The sequence below is a fragment of the Montipora foliosa genome, chromosome 12, assembly GCF_036669935.1.
Source record: "Montipora foliosa isolate CH-2021 chromosome 12, ASM3666993v2, whole genome shotgun sequence".
Taxonomy (NCBI): Eukaryota; Metazoa; Cnidaria; class Anthozoa; order Scleractinia; family Acroporidae; genus Montipora; species Montipora foliosa.
The window spans coordinates 18,607,316-18,622,315 of record NC_090880.1 but is presented as its reverse complement, the minus strand read 5'-3'; the positions used below and the strand labels follow the sequence as shown (position 1 = coordinate 18,622,315).

Genomic DNA, 15,000 nt, shown 5'->3' with positions numbered 1-15,000 from the left:
GTAGTCACCCTGTACAAGAACACGGGTGACCTTGAGTCGCCCGCAGAGCCTTGCTTTGCAAGTCTACCCCGAGTCACTGTGTGGCTTCAGAGCCGGGAGGTCCACAATGGACATGATCTTCGCCCTCCGTCAGCTGCAGGAGAGAACAGCAGCAGCCATTGTTCCTCGCCTTCGTGGACCTCACCAAAGCTTTTGACTTAGTGAGTAGAAGCGAGCTCTTCAAGGTCCTTCAGAAGATTGGCTGCCCTCCGAAGCACCTCCTTTCACCAGGACATGCAGAGTACGGTCTGCTTCGATGGGGCCACCTCCAATGCCTTCCCAGTCAGCAGTGGAGTAAAGCAGGGCTGTGTCCTTGCTCCAACCCTGTTCGGGATTTTCTTCACGATGCTGCTCCAGTATGCCTTTGTAGACTGTACAGAAGGTGTCTCCGTCCGGACGAGGTCAGACTGCAAACTCTTCAACATCGCCAAAACCAAAGCTTATGTGGTGCTCATACGGGAGCTGCTGTTTGCAGATGACACTGCTTTAACATCCCACAGCGAGGTTGGCCTCCAACATCTCGTACACAAGCTTTCACACGCCTTCAAGGAGTTTGGGCTAACGACCAGCCTCAGGAAGACCAACATCCTGGTGCAAGGTGCTGAGTCCCCCCCAAGTCATCACCATCGACAACACGGAGCTGGAGGTTGTGGACACCTTCACCTACTTGGGCCCCACCGTGTCAAGCTCGACTTTGCTCGAAGCTGAGATCAGCTGCAGGATCGCCAAATGCAGCTGCTGTCATGGCCAACCTCAACAAGCGAGTGTGGGGCAATGACCGGTTGTGCGAAAGGACCAATATATGCGTCTACCAAGCTTGTGTTCTGTCGACTCTATGGCAGTGAGTCATGGACGACCTATGCCAGACAAGAGCAGCGACTCAACGGATTCCATCTCCGCTGGCTTTGGCGCCTGCTGCACATCAGGTGGCAGGACAGAGTCACCAACACACCGAGGTCCTGGAGCACGCTGGCTCACTGAGCATGCCATCACTGCTTATTCAGCGATGCCTTTGATGGCTCGGCCATGCACATCGCATGGAGCCTGACCGCCTGCCAAGAGAAATCCTTTATGGAGAACTTCGGGAGGGCGTCCATCGCGTGGGTCGACCGCTGCTGCGCTACAAGGACGTCATTAAGCGAGACTTAAGATCTGCACAAATCAACACCAGTGCATGGGAGGACATCACCAATCACCGAGATACATCGCGGCAAAGTGTCAAAGCGGGGGTTTCAAAGGCAGAAGCGAACACTAGAGTCCAGGCTACATGCAAGAGAGCGGCTAGCGCGTGATTCCACAAGGCACGTCTCCGCCACCTGTAACAGAGACTGCCACTCCAGGATCGGGCTACACAGTCATACAAGACCCTCCCCAAATCCCTAGCGCTAACCATCGTCTCTTCAAGACGAGGATGCCATCACTACTACTACTACTACTCTTTAAGGCTATTAGTTTCGCAGACTCGCATTTCCCTTTCGTAAATTGTCATTGTCATTTCAACGACACTTTTTCTTTCTTTTTTTCATTTTTTTTTCGTTTACGATTTTTTGTTTCAAGTAAAGAAAAAAGGACCAAATTACGTATCAAATCCAGGCTATTGGATTATCAGCATACTTCACTCACCTATACACTATCGAGTTGCTCGGCCAAAACTTCAAAAAGTTTGTGTACTTAACCAGTTTATATAAAACGTCAACGTAATGCAAACCTTTAACATCATAATCATTTCTCAATCTGGGCGTAATTTTATCTGATTCAGTTGAAAATTAATGCAACCACCTCGGGTCAAAATTATTGCGGAAGGCTTGCACGGCTACTAAACATGGAATCGACCACTAAGAATAGCACTGATCCTAAGTTGAACCTTCTGCCTTCCGATTATTAATAGACCTAATTGGCTGACTCAATGTTCTACCCAATCAGGAGCCATGATTTGGGGCGAAAACTCCCATATTAACCCTATGTTACAGAATTTTTACAGACCGATCTATGTTTAGGCTACCTTTTTGGAAAACAAAAAAAGCCAGTTCCGGTTCAGTGACGCTGCTATGACGCCACGTTAAGCTGTTGCACACAGTGAGGAAAGAGCTGAACAAACTGCCTTGCAAGGCGGTTTGCAAAGCCGTTTCCTCACGGGTGCAGGGACATTTTGATGAGAAATTCGCCTTTGCGAGGCTGGGAGGATAAAATCAAACATGGTTGATATTTTTGGCCTCGCGAGGAAAATTCCTTACTGTGTGCACCCATCGTGAGAATCGAGCTGAGCTCGGGCAATCAAGCATCCAATAAAAGACATGATATTCTCGCGTGACCTCTGTGGTTTAAGATGGCGTCGGAGGAAGATATTCCAACGCCTCTGATGCCACGTGAGAATGCTAGATTGGCCAAGCTCAGTTCGATTCTCACGATGGCCGTACACAGTGAGGAATTTGCTTCGCGAGGCCAAAAATATCAAACATGTTTGATTTTATCCTCACGGCCTCGCGAGGCGAATTTTTCACCAAAATTTGCCCGCACACGCGAGGAAACGTGTGCGGCGGGCCTTTGTTTCGTGCGATTGGTCATTGCGCTCTTACGGGAGTCGCATTCGCGGGAAGTTCAATCTAAAAATAAATCGGTCTGTGAAAACGCCGTGACAGGAATATTGGGCTGTTCTTCGTTCCAATTCAAATCTCCCGGGATGAAGATTCTTTGTGTATTGTATATGTAGCAATTTAAATGATATGGAAATACCTGGAGCAAAACGTTTTATTCCCGAAAGGTTTGAATAGACCAATTTCAGTGCATTAAAATTCAGTCCTAAACAAAAGGCATCATCTCGAGGCTCTGGGGAATAAATGTAAGGATTTGTATGAGTTTATTCCCCAGTTGAGTTGATTCGCTCTGACGAAGGGCTAACGCTCGAAACGTCAGCCTTTAGAATCTCTGTACGGTGGTCAATTTACATTATCAACTCCGTTGATAAACCAAATTTTTGTATACTACTTCCCCACCGACGCAGCACCACAGTTTCTTTAGAAACTACCCCTTCATTTATTCCCCAGAGCCTGGCGATGATGTTTTTTGTTTAGGACTGAATTTTACTATATCGAAATTGGGCTCTAAAGACCGGTGTAATCGGTTTCCCTATTAGGTAATACAGAGTTTGAGTAAACCAATCAAAACACTAGAAACGCAATCTGTTACTAAGAGTGTAATAGAAATAAATATTCTTACATATGTCAACTCTATTATTAGTGACATAATCCCTTTTTGTTACCACTGGCAACTAATATTGCATCGGAGATTTGAGAATGCGCAGGACAACCGGAAGCCCATGGTACGCGGAATTCCTGGTTTGGAACTACTTGGTGGTTACCATTCTCGTCCACAGAGATCAGCACCAAGAATAACGACCTCAGGTTAGTTCCGAAATACGCGCAGTCTCTGTCTCGGTAACTGGTTAATTGTTTCAAATTTCTGAGATTGCGCAGATGAGCAGGAAGTCCGTGATTCGCGACTTCCTGGTTCGAGACCAGTCAGAGGTCGTTGGTTATTCTTGGTGCTGACCGAAAGTATCGCGGCCTCTGAGGACGAGAATGCTTTGTTTGTTAGTGGTTGGTACAGTCCAGAGGATCGCAGGGGGAGTAAAATGAAGACCAAGACACAAGGGACTCGCAGAAACAGTGCTTTCTGGCTCGAGTCCTCAGAGGTGATAGAATCTGAATGAAATCTCTTCTAACCTCATTGATTGCATTTTGCCCAATTAGAATATGCATTGCTCATAGAAGTTGACATCAAGAACTATAGAACTTGTCAAGTGACTTTTAAGCCTTTTCGTTTCGACAATAAGCGAAGCATTACTATAGAAAAGGACAAATTCTTCATTAGCGATATGGCTAATGAGACCATACATTCTTTGCAAAATTTAGAAACTATGAACCAAACTGCTCAAAGCTTATCAGGTACATCAGGCTCAAAGATTTAGAGAGAGGTTATTCTCCATGAAAATTTGTTCTAACTTTGTTCCCACATTTAAAAGTTGAAATCATTTATCGCATTTCTTTTTCTCTCTGATTAACAGAAAAACATAATTGAGATTTTCTTCAAGTTCACTCTGGTTCACCTGTTTTTTCATTGTTGTCGACATCAACGGCTGTGCCTTGTCCATAGCATTGTATAGAGCGAGGATCACTTCCTGAGGGAGCAAAAACAGTCTCGTAAAGTTACATTTGCTTTTAACGGGAGTGTAGCGAAGTAGTCATCAACCGTGCCGCCAACCACAGCAATCGTATCATATCCTCACTTTCCGACATTTAACACAACTTGAAACTAAGTTAGGGGAAGGAGACCCGCAGGTTGTTGTGGCAAGAAGGAGACAGCGAGGACGGCTTTACGGATAAGAGGAGCTGTCAACCAACACCAAAGGAGGAGGGTGGGACGAACCTTGATATTAAAGTCTTGGCGAGACCACGTAGTCTAACTAATCTAATCGAAATGCGGTAATGCATCCCTAAGGACGCGCAGAGTATTTCACTGGTCGTTTCACAATGCGTTAATTAGTTGTTCAGTGAGAATAGCAGCTAATTACATCTGGCTGTAGCCTGTGCTGCTATATCTTACATGGACCGTTGAGCGTCTGCCAGAGACGCCTCATCTATGCCAATCAAGACTCCATCACCCAAGCACCCAAGAGTAAGATTTACCCAAATTGGCCTAGTCTTCATCAGCGTCAAAAAAGTGTCTATGATTAAACCAAGATTTTCGGGAAAATAAACCATAGACCAAATTTGGCTAACTCAATGTTGCACCCAATTCAAACCCTTTGAAACCCTTTGAACTCTTATGCTAATTTACTGCAAGGATAGGTGATTAGCAGGGTATGTTTTCTCCCTCCTTCCTTCCTTCCTTCCTTCCTTCTTTCCTTCCTCCTTCCTTCCCTCCTTCCTCCTTCCCTCCCTCCCTCCCTCACTTTCTTCCTTCCTTCCTTCCTTCCTCCCTCCCTTCATTTTTTCCTTCCTTCCATTTTTTCTTCCTTTTTCCTTCTTTCCTCCATCCCTTCTTTCCCTCTTTCCTCCCTCCCTTCCTTCCCTCCTTCCTTCCTGCAGGCCTCCTTCCTCCCTCCTTCCCTCTTTCCTTCCTCTCTCCCTCCCTTCCTTCCCTCCTTCCTCCCTCTCTCCCTTCCTTCCTTCCTCCCTCCCTTTTTCCTTCCTTTCTTCCTTCCTTCTTTCCTTCCTCCTTCCCTCCCTCCCTTTCTTCCTTCCTCCCTCCCTCCCTCCCTCCCTTCTTTCCTTCCTTCCTTCCTTCCTCCCTCTCTCTCCCTTTCTTCTTTCCTTTCTTCCTGCCTTTCTTCCTTCCTCCCTCCCTACCTCCCTTCTTTCCTTCTTCTTTCCTTCCTTTCTTCTTTCCATCTTTCCTTCCTCTCTCCCTCCCTTCCTTCCTTCCTCTCTCTCTCCCTTTTTTCTTTCCTTTCTTCCTGCCTTTCTTCCTTCCTCCCTCCCTACCACCCTTCCTTCCTTCTTATTTCTTTCCTTTCTTTTTTCCTCTTCCCCCCCCCCCCCCTCCCTTTGGCCTTTCGACCCTCCCTCCCTCATTCCTTCTTTACATGGTCGTTAACCCAGTTTTACATGTTCAGCAACCTACGTCAACTTTGAAGCGTCTCCTTTATCTTCTAAGGAAGAGATTGTTCTAATAACCTAGATTTACCCAAAAAACGCTGAGGCTACCGTGAAAGTGCGCTTTTAACGACTGCAATCAATAACAGAATGATTTGGCGTTTCGATTAGTTTGTCATGTGTTCATTATCATCTCAAAGCATCGGATGACTGACATACCCTTGATGAAGCCGGAGAATTGCACCGATGACGCTATATCCACGTCATTCCTAAGTTCACTGATCGTAGATTCCAGCTGTTCTCCGCTGACACTTGTCAGACGGACTCGCAATGGAAATTTGACCCTGTTCGGTGATCCCAGCAAGAAGTAATTGTCTTCCGTTTTTGGCAAACAAACCCACTTTCCATTGTGCAATACCTCGAGCCCAACTGTTACTACTCTGTATCAACAAGAAAAAAAAATTGTGTCATGTTTCTTCGTGTATTTAGGATGAACATATCTAATTATGATTATGGAAATAACATTTGCTCAGCGCATATCAACACGCACAATGTACTAATAGTTTTCAAATATTATTACCAGCCATAGTTATTTAAGGGCTCTGAGTGTTGGCCCCGTCGAACCCAAGATCTTTGGCAGGGTATCCCTAACTGATTTATGCCAACCTTTCGACAGTGAAAAGCACGACTGTTAAGAGGTCGACATATTAAAACAGTCTCTCCATCCCCCACCCCAAAACCAATACCTCTTACTAACCGAGTTCGAGGTCCGTACTGTAAGTTACGGACCGAGTTTTTTCCCGTTGCGTTATGTTGGCGCTAAAATCAAAGGGAAAAAAAGGAAGATCTGTAACTTACAACACGGACCCAGAAAACGAGGTTAGTAAGATATTTATTAGGCGTTTTCCATTTACCAAGAAATTCCGGAAATTCCGGTTGGGATGTAAATGGAACACACGTTTTTGGTTCGTTCCACTGGACAATTTCCGGAATATACGGAACTTTTGAAAAGGTAGTCCTGTTTTCCCATTGGAAACTTTCCGATGGAAATATGTGTTCCATTTACAACTTTTGAAAGGTCTTACCACTTCCAGGCTATTCACGGCCACATTTTTAAAAATTGGCGCGTAAAATCGCAATCACTGGGCGGCGAACGGACCTGAGTTAAATTGTACACGTTTTTCACCCGGTGGAAATTTTTTGTAAATGGAAAACGCCCATTGTATCTCTGACTTTAATTCGGGGCGCGCGAAAGAAAACTAGCGGCTGACAGCGGGCCGTACTCTAGAATACGGCCGGCGAAATTGACCAATCACAGCGCGTTCTAAGTGAGAGATATAATAATATGAATTAGGTCCTCTAAAACTGGAACACTTCCACTGTAAGAATTTACTTGACAACTTTTATTGCACATCATCGGTGCCACTAATGCTTGAGAATAATTGCTTTATTATACTAAAGCTGCGTACTTTGGAATGACACGTAAACAGCTTTTCTGTGCGCCGCCATGACGCAACTCTACTTCCTTGCTTTTCTGGAGAATAAGAAATCTTTAATGTTAACGTTGATCACTGGAGGCAACGATATGACTACAGTTGAATATGGCGTTATCCCAATAATATTAAAAGGAAAATGAACGACGATCGCATATCTTTTTCTTTTACCCATCAAAGTTTGATGGTTTGAAAGATTTTTCTTTATTTACTGAATTGAAACATAATAGCTTTTCCGATAAAAACTGTTAAAGTCCCATACTGATTTTCCTTCCGAGCGGCCTGTAGCCTTTTGAAAATCGGAATTTTCACTTCTGGGGGTAAAAAACCGCGCTATGAAGAAGACTGTGGATACCGGAACTGTGATGTAATTAAATACCAGATTGATACTACAAATTGACGTCACCGGCCTGCTATTCCCAGTATCTTTACTGGCGCGGTTTTGTACTCGACCGGAAATAACAATTTCCGACTTTTCAAAGCCTTAAAAGCATAGAGTGAAAATCGGTCTATCGGTAGGGAATTTTTTTGGTTGCTTTTATCTAAAACACTATAATGTTTCGATTGAGTACATAAAGAAAAAATGTCATATACGCTTTAAGTTTCTCCATCACTTGTCTTTGTCAGATGAGTGGCTCTCCCAAATATATGCTTATCAGTAAGTTGCTCAAAAGTTGAAGACAATTGTCAGGACTTTGCTTCCCGGAGTATCAACCTACCTACCTGGCATTTCTCGTTTGTAGTTTCAGGGCCCATGGATTGCTGTCCACAAATCGAAATTTAATGTTACCATTCACCCCTGATGCTCTTGGGCAATCGATTGCCCGGAATTTCGTTTTCCATACGTCAGATCCAGGGGCGTACAAATCGAAGCCTGAAGAAACAGAACTCGAGTTTCATCTATCTTATCAAGAGAAAACTAAGAGGAAGAGAAGAAGAATTGATAATGTGTTCGGGATACGCGACTTTCACTAGGAACGGAAACCAGTTTCTCTATATGAGCCCATCGGAGCTTGTGTTCTTGCTCCTGAATTGTATAATTCGGTCGTTTTGGGAAACATTTTCGTTTTTCTCTCCAAATTTTATCTGTCTGTTTTCTTCGTGTCTAAAACGACAGGAAAGGGAAGCAAGAAATAGTCTTTGACGGTTACAAAGGGCATGTGTAATTCTTCTCAAACAGCGAAGTTGACTAAGACAGCACAGCAACATTGATGATGGAAATTTTTTGGTTAATATTTGAGCTATTTAAAGAAAGGTCTCAATCCATTGGCAATACCAAATAGGTCAATAAACATTTCATATTTTCCTAATCTTACCCTTCTGACAATTCCCACAACGATCAATGACAATGGCATATATTGGCCCAATAATTGGAGTCTTGGGGATCTTCGCCCTGCTCGAGAGGTCTGCCAAGATTCCATCTCCTTTGATCTCGACGCACATGCCACACCCAAGGGACTTCTGGAACTCACCATCCCCTGCGGCGACCTTAATCCAACCTCTGTGGCTGTAGTCCGTCGTAAGAGGGTCAAAGAAACAGGCTCCACCTCCCGGGTAGTAGCCGAAGTAGGAGCTCTGTTAACATGCAGCAAAAGGTACAGAACAAGATTTGTAAATGTTGATGGTTGCGTTTTTTTCTCAAAACGCGAGCTACAACAACGACTGATGGCTTCAAGAACTTCGTCCAAAAATGCAGGTTTGCTTTATTCTAATTATTTCGATATTTTTCCGAGTCGTTCAGCTTGGCAAAGGTGAACTAACCCTCCAGGAGTAATGTTGAAAATTGCAAGTTTATCGTCAAGTTCTCTCAGCTGCCATCGAACTTCATATTTGGCCATTTCATGTCTGTAGGGAGTACAAGCTGCGGGAACGACTCCAAAAATCATTAATAATAATAATAATAATAATAATAATAATAATAATAATAATAATAATAATAATAATAATAATGATAATGATAGTAATAATAATGGTGATGCTGGTAATGATGATAATGATGATAATTTATTCCACTTTCTTGCAGAACTAACAAAGGGTTGTTAAAATGAGAGTAATGCTATTAATTTATCTTACTCAATTAAGTACAGTCCAACAAGAATATATTTGAAGTTTAAAATATCTTAAAGTATAAAACGTCCTCAGTTCTCTTTGTACTCCTCGACGTACTAATTACTGGCTCACAGTTAGATCTTAGGTTATAAGGGATAGCCAGCTCTTCGTTTGTGTCTGCGGAGAAGGAATGATATTGGGTTGTCGCTGTCATTAGACATGGCAGACATAAATTTGCGACAAAGAAGCTCCCTGCTACTGGAGAATGTAAGAGGGCTTGACAATAGGTACAGCTAAGGTGGAAAATTGTAATGGTTCTCTGTTGAACATTTAGTTACATCATTACTTTCGTTTGATAAATACAGTACATTACGTGACCGCGCACAGATACCAATTTTATCTTCGAGTTCTGATAGTATCTCTCACGAGTGAGCGCAGAGAAAGAGTTGGAGATATCACTTTCAGCACGAGAAGATAAAAGTCGGATCCCTAAGTGGCCATGTAATATTCTGTCTTTTTTTTTGCATAGATAGTGATGAAAGGTCTAGATTAATGAAATTCAACTGCGTCAGTGGGAAGCTCGCTTTCAGGGGCACCCAACGAGGATATTGTTCAAAACCACTTAAAAATACAGTTGTTAAACGTATTTTAGTATTTAAACGGTAGATATAGGCATATTTTTAGCCCCTAAAAATTTTTCATCTGTTCGGATCTCCGAGCTGAAAGTCTAGTGATCTGAAAATTATAGGGATCAAAACTTATCTTTTCGAAACTTTCAGGCAGAAAAAAGGCTCCCGAAAATTCTAGGTGATCTTTTTAGGATAAAAATCTGTTAAAAATGGACAATTATACCATTTTCTAGATGTTTGAAAATCCTAGGACAGGCGGGCAAGCAAGAAATTTTACAACAAATGTTCCGAAAATTCTAGATCTCAAATCGTCTTCCGAACAGATAATTTCCGAAAATTGACGTTGGGTGCCCCTGCGCTTTTATTGGCGAGGTATGTTAGTAACCATAGACGAAACCTATATCCTCACACGTGAAAGATGAAAATAGTATCTTTACACTGAGCGCGATAAAGATATGTTTCTTTTAGTAAACAGGAGAATCCTAGTATTTTTCTCAGTTGCTATGTGATAAAAGAGAATACATAATCGAATGTGCACGTAAGCACTTTCTCCATATTTATTTGCCATACATTGTTGAAAAATAAATGGATGACTAAAAACCAAGCCACCACCACTACCACCACCACCAACACCAACAACAACAACAACAACAACAACATTAACGTGAAAAACGTGAAATGTCCAAATTTTAGGTTATTTATAGGATGCGAGCACCCCATCCAAAAATCCACTCCGTTTCAACCAATTTTATTCGCAGAATATTAATACACAGTCACTCTTCGTCCCGCGTAACTCGGGAAAATCACGAAATAATCATATTTTCATGAAATTATACACTTTGATAACGTTTTGGTAATCTTCGTCATCGTCCTTGCCTTGACCTCTCTGTTGTCTGGACGAGAAAGGCAAAGAAATCTTTTGAAATGTCAAACGCAGATGCAGGGCGTGCACAACCACTGTTTTACTCGTCAAACAATTGTTGCGTTCTCGGTCTCGTCGCCTTTGCCACTGCTTAAGCATCCGGCTTAAAACACCCACGACGCATTTGACACAATGCGGAAATTCAATTGAAGCTTGAGACTGGAGTACGAGCTTTCCGTTCTGAACATGCGCATTTGAAAATAACTCACCGGCCTCCAAACCCAATGCGCATGCTCAGAACTCCAATCAAGGTAAAACCCTTATCGTCAGTTCCAAAACACTTCAAATACACCATAGTTATACAACGACACAATGACAGAAACTACCGAAACGCTGAGATGGATACGCTGTCATCGACTCAAGAGAGACCTCGACGTGGCGCTCCGCACTTGGACAAGCGACTAGACAAGAAAAAGACTTACGTTTCCTTCCTGTACTTGCCCGCTATAGTGCCGCCAAATTGCCATCAAGTTTTGGAAGTTCGAGGCACCCTTGAAAACATGACAAGATGTTACTTCTTACACTGTTATTGTAAAAATAGTTGATGCTTGTTGGCAAAGCGTTGGTGCTATCCACAAAATACCAATCTTCATATTGTAACTTTTTCTATTGATGTTGACCTCAATGCTCTACGGATTCCTCGTTTCTTAGGAACTATGTCAGTGTCGGATAATGTGTTGTTTGTTTGCAACCTAGTTATTTCAAGGCCATATTTAACTAACCTTGCAACAGCTCACGCTTACAAAGAATAGAAGTACTGCTAAGGCCTCAGCTGCCTTCAGCGAGATCATCGCTTTTGGTTAATTCATACAGCTTACGGCAGCTATGGAATATAATGAACATATTTCAAAATAAGTAATTGATTTGCCATTGTCTTTGGGGGACTTCTCTGATTTGCTCCCTGCTCGGTTCCTTCTTTCATATCCTTCCTTATGCATAGGAGTTAGTGTCGTACTATTAGTTGCGACAAGAGATCTCATTACTTTATATCTCAATTGACCATTTAGTTCAAGATTCGCATCGAGTTGGATGGCACCTGTCAGCGCACTGTGTTACACTAACCAGTAATCAATTAGTGCGAATTAGAGGTTTAAATAAGGCATTTGCATTTGTTCAGGCTGTTTATATTTAGCATTAACTGAAGGTATGGGGAATGTTTATACGACAACATAAGATAAAAATTGTACTGAAGTTTGGCCGAAAATGAAAGCAATTCGTTCGTCACCGAAGCTTTCGACAAAACGAAGGTGTGAACGGCAAGCAATCCCAGAAAAACTCTTATCTAGTTTTGGAACTTCTTTCAGTGGACGTGTTTGACAGGCATAAGCGACTGAAATTAACTTTCTTTTGCCAATAAAATTCAAATTTGCCAAATAAATATTAACTTACCGTTATTGTGAATTGTATATAGAAACAAACGTCTTGTGCTGCGAAATAAATATTAAGACTTGGAAGTGTGACGCCTTATGCAGGTACATTGCGAAAAGAAAGCAGGTAGGTTATATAGTTCATTGATATTTGAAGTGAGGCTGAATCTTTCACTCGATACCCATTGTAAACTGACTATTCGTCACTTTCTCGGGTACATACATAATTTTTTTTATAATATAGATACTGATGAAAGACCAGGATTTCCCCTTTTACTAAAAAAAACCATATCTTCACCGCGCGCAGTGAACATATTTTTATCTTTCACATGTGAGAATATAAGCGTCGTCATGGCAACGAACACGATTAGCCAATAAAACGCGAGCTTCCTCTTCATTGTAAGATGCTTTTGTGATTTAATGTAATTCTTCTCTACTACATTAACTTTTTTATTGCAAAATTTTACATTATTATGATTTGTTTTTCATAAATTTCATGTTACACAACATGCGTGTTTTCGCGGTTGGTGACCACTTTTTCATCATTTCGAAAATGAGTAAAACAAGTTGCTTTAAATCTAGACATTTCATCAATATCTATATAACAAACGGAGCATTACATGGCCGCTTGGGGATACGAATTTTATCCTCTCGTGCTGAAAATTATCTCTCACTCGTTCGCTTCGCTCACTCGTGAGAGATACTTTCAGCACTCGAAGATAAAATTCGTATCCCCAGGTGGCCATGAAATATCCTCTATACAGCCCCACTGGGTGATACCTTAAGACATCTTGAAAGAGAAGAATAAGACAAGATGAACACTTTGTAACGGGTGTGCGATATTCTCACTATCTTAGGGTTGCATACAACCTCTATTGTTTTCGTTTGTGAACGATATACGACTGAGAAGGATTCAATTAACTTACGTATACTAGAGCTGCTTTATATTTATAGGCCCTCACATGTTTCTTTTTTTTCAATAAGTAGTCAAAATTGCTCGATCCCGTACTAGGGCAAGTACGATTTGCGACCTTCGGAGAGAAGAAAAAAACACACAGCAACAACAACAACAACAACAACAACAACAACAACAGCAACAATAACGAACTGAGGGCAAGGGCTAGTATTAGGCAACATTAAGTCACGAACGGCAACCGAATGTGTGCTGATTCTTTTCGAACTAACTTCCCTGCCTGTTAATCAAAAACCTCTCCTGAGTTTAGGACGTTCGCGCGAAAATCTTCCTACAGTAATTTTTTTTCGTTTCTCGCCTAGAGTTAGGTCATAAATTACTTACTCTAAAAATGAAAAAAAATTGGAGGGGTTGGGGTTACCGGCTTTGTTTTCGAGAAAAGGGCAATCGAAAAATGCCTTAATTTCGATAAAGAAATGTAGCTCCATCTGCTCATCCAACGAAAATCATAAACTGTTAGAGTGAAGGTTTCTGTACATAGGTTTTAAGGAATGGGTTTTTAGATAATTGTTTACCGCTAGGGATGTCGTAAACAATATAGTCGATCCTCAACGGGCGTTTTCGTAAGCGCTACCCGTTGAACCACTTCCGGAATTCGATGGCGCGTTGAGAAAAAATTAAAAAAATATATAACTTCTTCGGTGTGGTTTTTTTTTTTTCATTTCATCATAAATTGTAGATAGTAAGTAGAGTAAGTGATTCATGTTCAAAAAAACATGATCTCAAGTGATGTACTAAGCTCTCGTTTTTGCATGTCTTGTCGCGGAAGGACTGGAACCCAAGACAGAAGACCGCCTGGTCCCAGTTGTTCAAACGATGGATAGCGCTATCCGCCGGATAAATCACGATCCAGTGGATAAACACCAGCAAAACCAATTGTTCTATCGAATGGATAGTGACTTATCCGGTGGATAGCGTTATCCATCTTTTGAACAACTGAGGCCAGGTCGATCAATCGTTGAAATAGGGATGAAAGAAGATCAAATATGAAACCAGCGTGATCACTTCAGCAGAATGAACTAAAAGACAGTTCATTAACTCCGCCAGCGTGATATAACGAAGAGTTCACTCGGCCAGCGTGCGTGCCATTGTAAAACAGTTAATCAGTTACGAAATTTGAAGCGAATAATTTACACACTGTTTGCTTGTCAACAAAAAGAACAAAGACTATCAAAGATCAAAGAAAGGTTACGTTTATACAAACGTTCGTTTCCCACCCTGGTCTGAGTTTTTCCCTGTCCTTGTGTGGGCCCAGTTCCATCAGTAGGGCTAACGCTCACATGGTTAATATGGGATGGAAATCTAGCACTTCACGTTACATTCACTCTCTTCAGTTAATTATATCAAAGATCAAAGTTCCCTTGGCCAGCGCGTCATATAAACAAGTTACTATCATCATACTCCGCTATCAGAGGTTGTCACAGTTCAATTCACTTGAGCCACATGACATTATCATTTCCAACTTTGGAAATCAAACCCTGCTAAACCGTCATTTCGCCTCATTGGCACTTTACTGGTAGGTATATCAAGTACGGCAGCTATTTCGCATCACGTTCACGACAAGAGTAATCCTGTGACCACGATTTTCACGCTATTTCTCAGATTTGTCGGTTGCCAGTCGCCGTCTTTTGTTTCAAACCAAAACTTTCCCATGCGAGTCATGCAAGGGAGAATGGAGTTTTGCGTTTAGAATCCTTGCTTAAAATCCTACACTTCTCTCAGTTACATCTACATGAACTAAGGTTGAGTCGCAATTGAGAATGCCTCAGCAAAACTCTCAAAATTACACAAGGCCATTTCCTTTTCACTTGAGTTAAGTTGGTAAAGTCGGTGAAGTTCCGCAAACGTTTTAAAAGAATGCATCTTTTTATAACTAAGATGATAAGCTCAAACCTATTAGGACTAACAACGATTGTTTACCAGTAAGCAAAAAC

The 15,000-nt window shown here is 42.0% G+C and overlaps 1 protein-coding gene across 1 annotated transcript in view; it reads right to left on the bottom strand.

The window, feature by feature from the left end:
* Positions 1 to 15,000, bottom strand: part of LOC137979841 (uncharacterized) — a 22,522-nt gene that overhangs the window by 7,180 nt on the left and 342 nt on the right. The window contains exons 2-8 of the mRNA XM_068827168.1: positions 12,116 to 12,153; positions 11,449 to 11,549; positions 11,149 to 11,217; positions 8,443 to 8,701; positions 7,850 to 8,000; positions 5,853 to 6,073; positions 4,145 to 4,216 (exon numbers count right to left, since the gene is read on the bottom strand). Of these exons, the coding sequence (XP_068683269.1) occupies positions 4,145 to 4,216; positions 5,853 to 6,073; positions 7,850 to 8,000; positions 8,443 to 8,701; positions 11,149 to 11,217; positions 11,449 to 11,517 (841 nt within the window). The 5' untranslated portion in view covers positions 11,518 to 11,549; positions 12,116 to 12,153. The remainder of the gene's footprint in view (positions 1 to 4,144; positions 4,217 to 5,852; positions 6,074 to 7,849; positions 8,001 to 8,442; positions 8,702 to 11,148; positions 11,218 to 11,448; positions 11,550 to 12,115; positions 12,154 to 15,000) is intronic.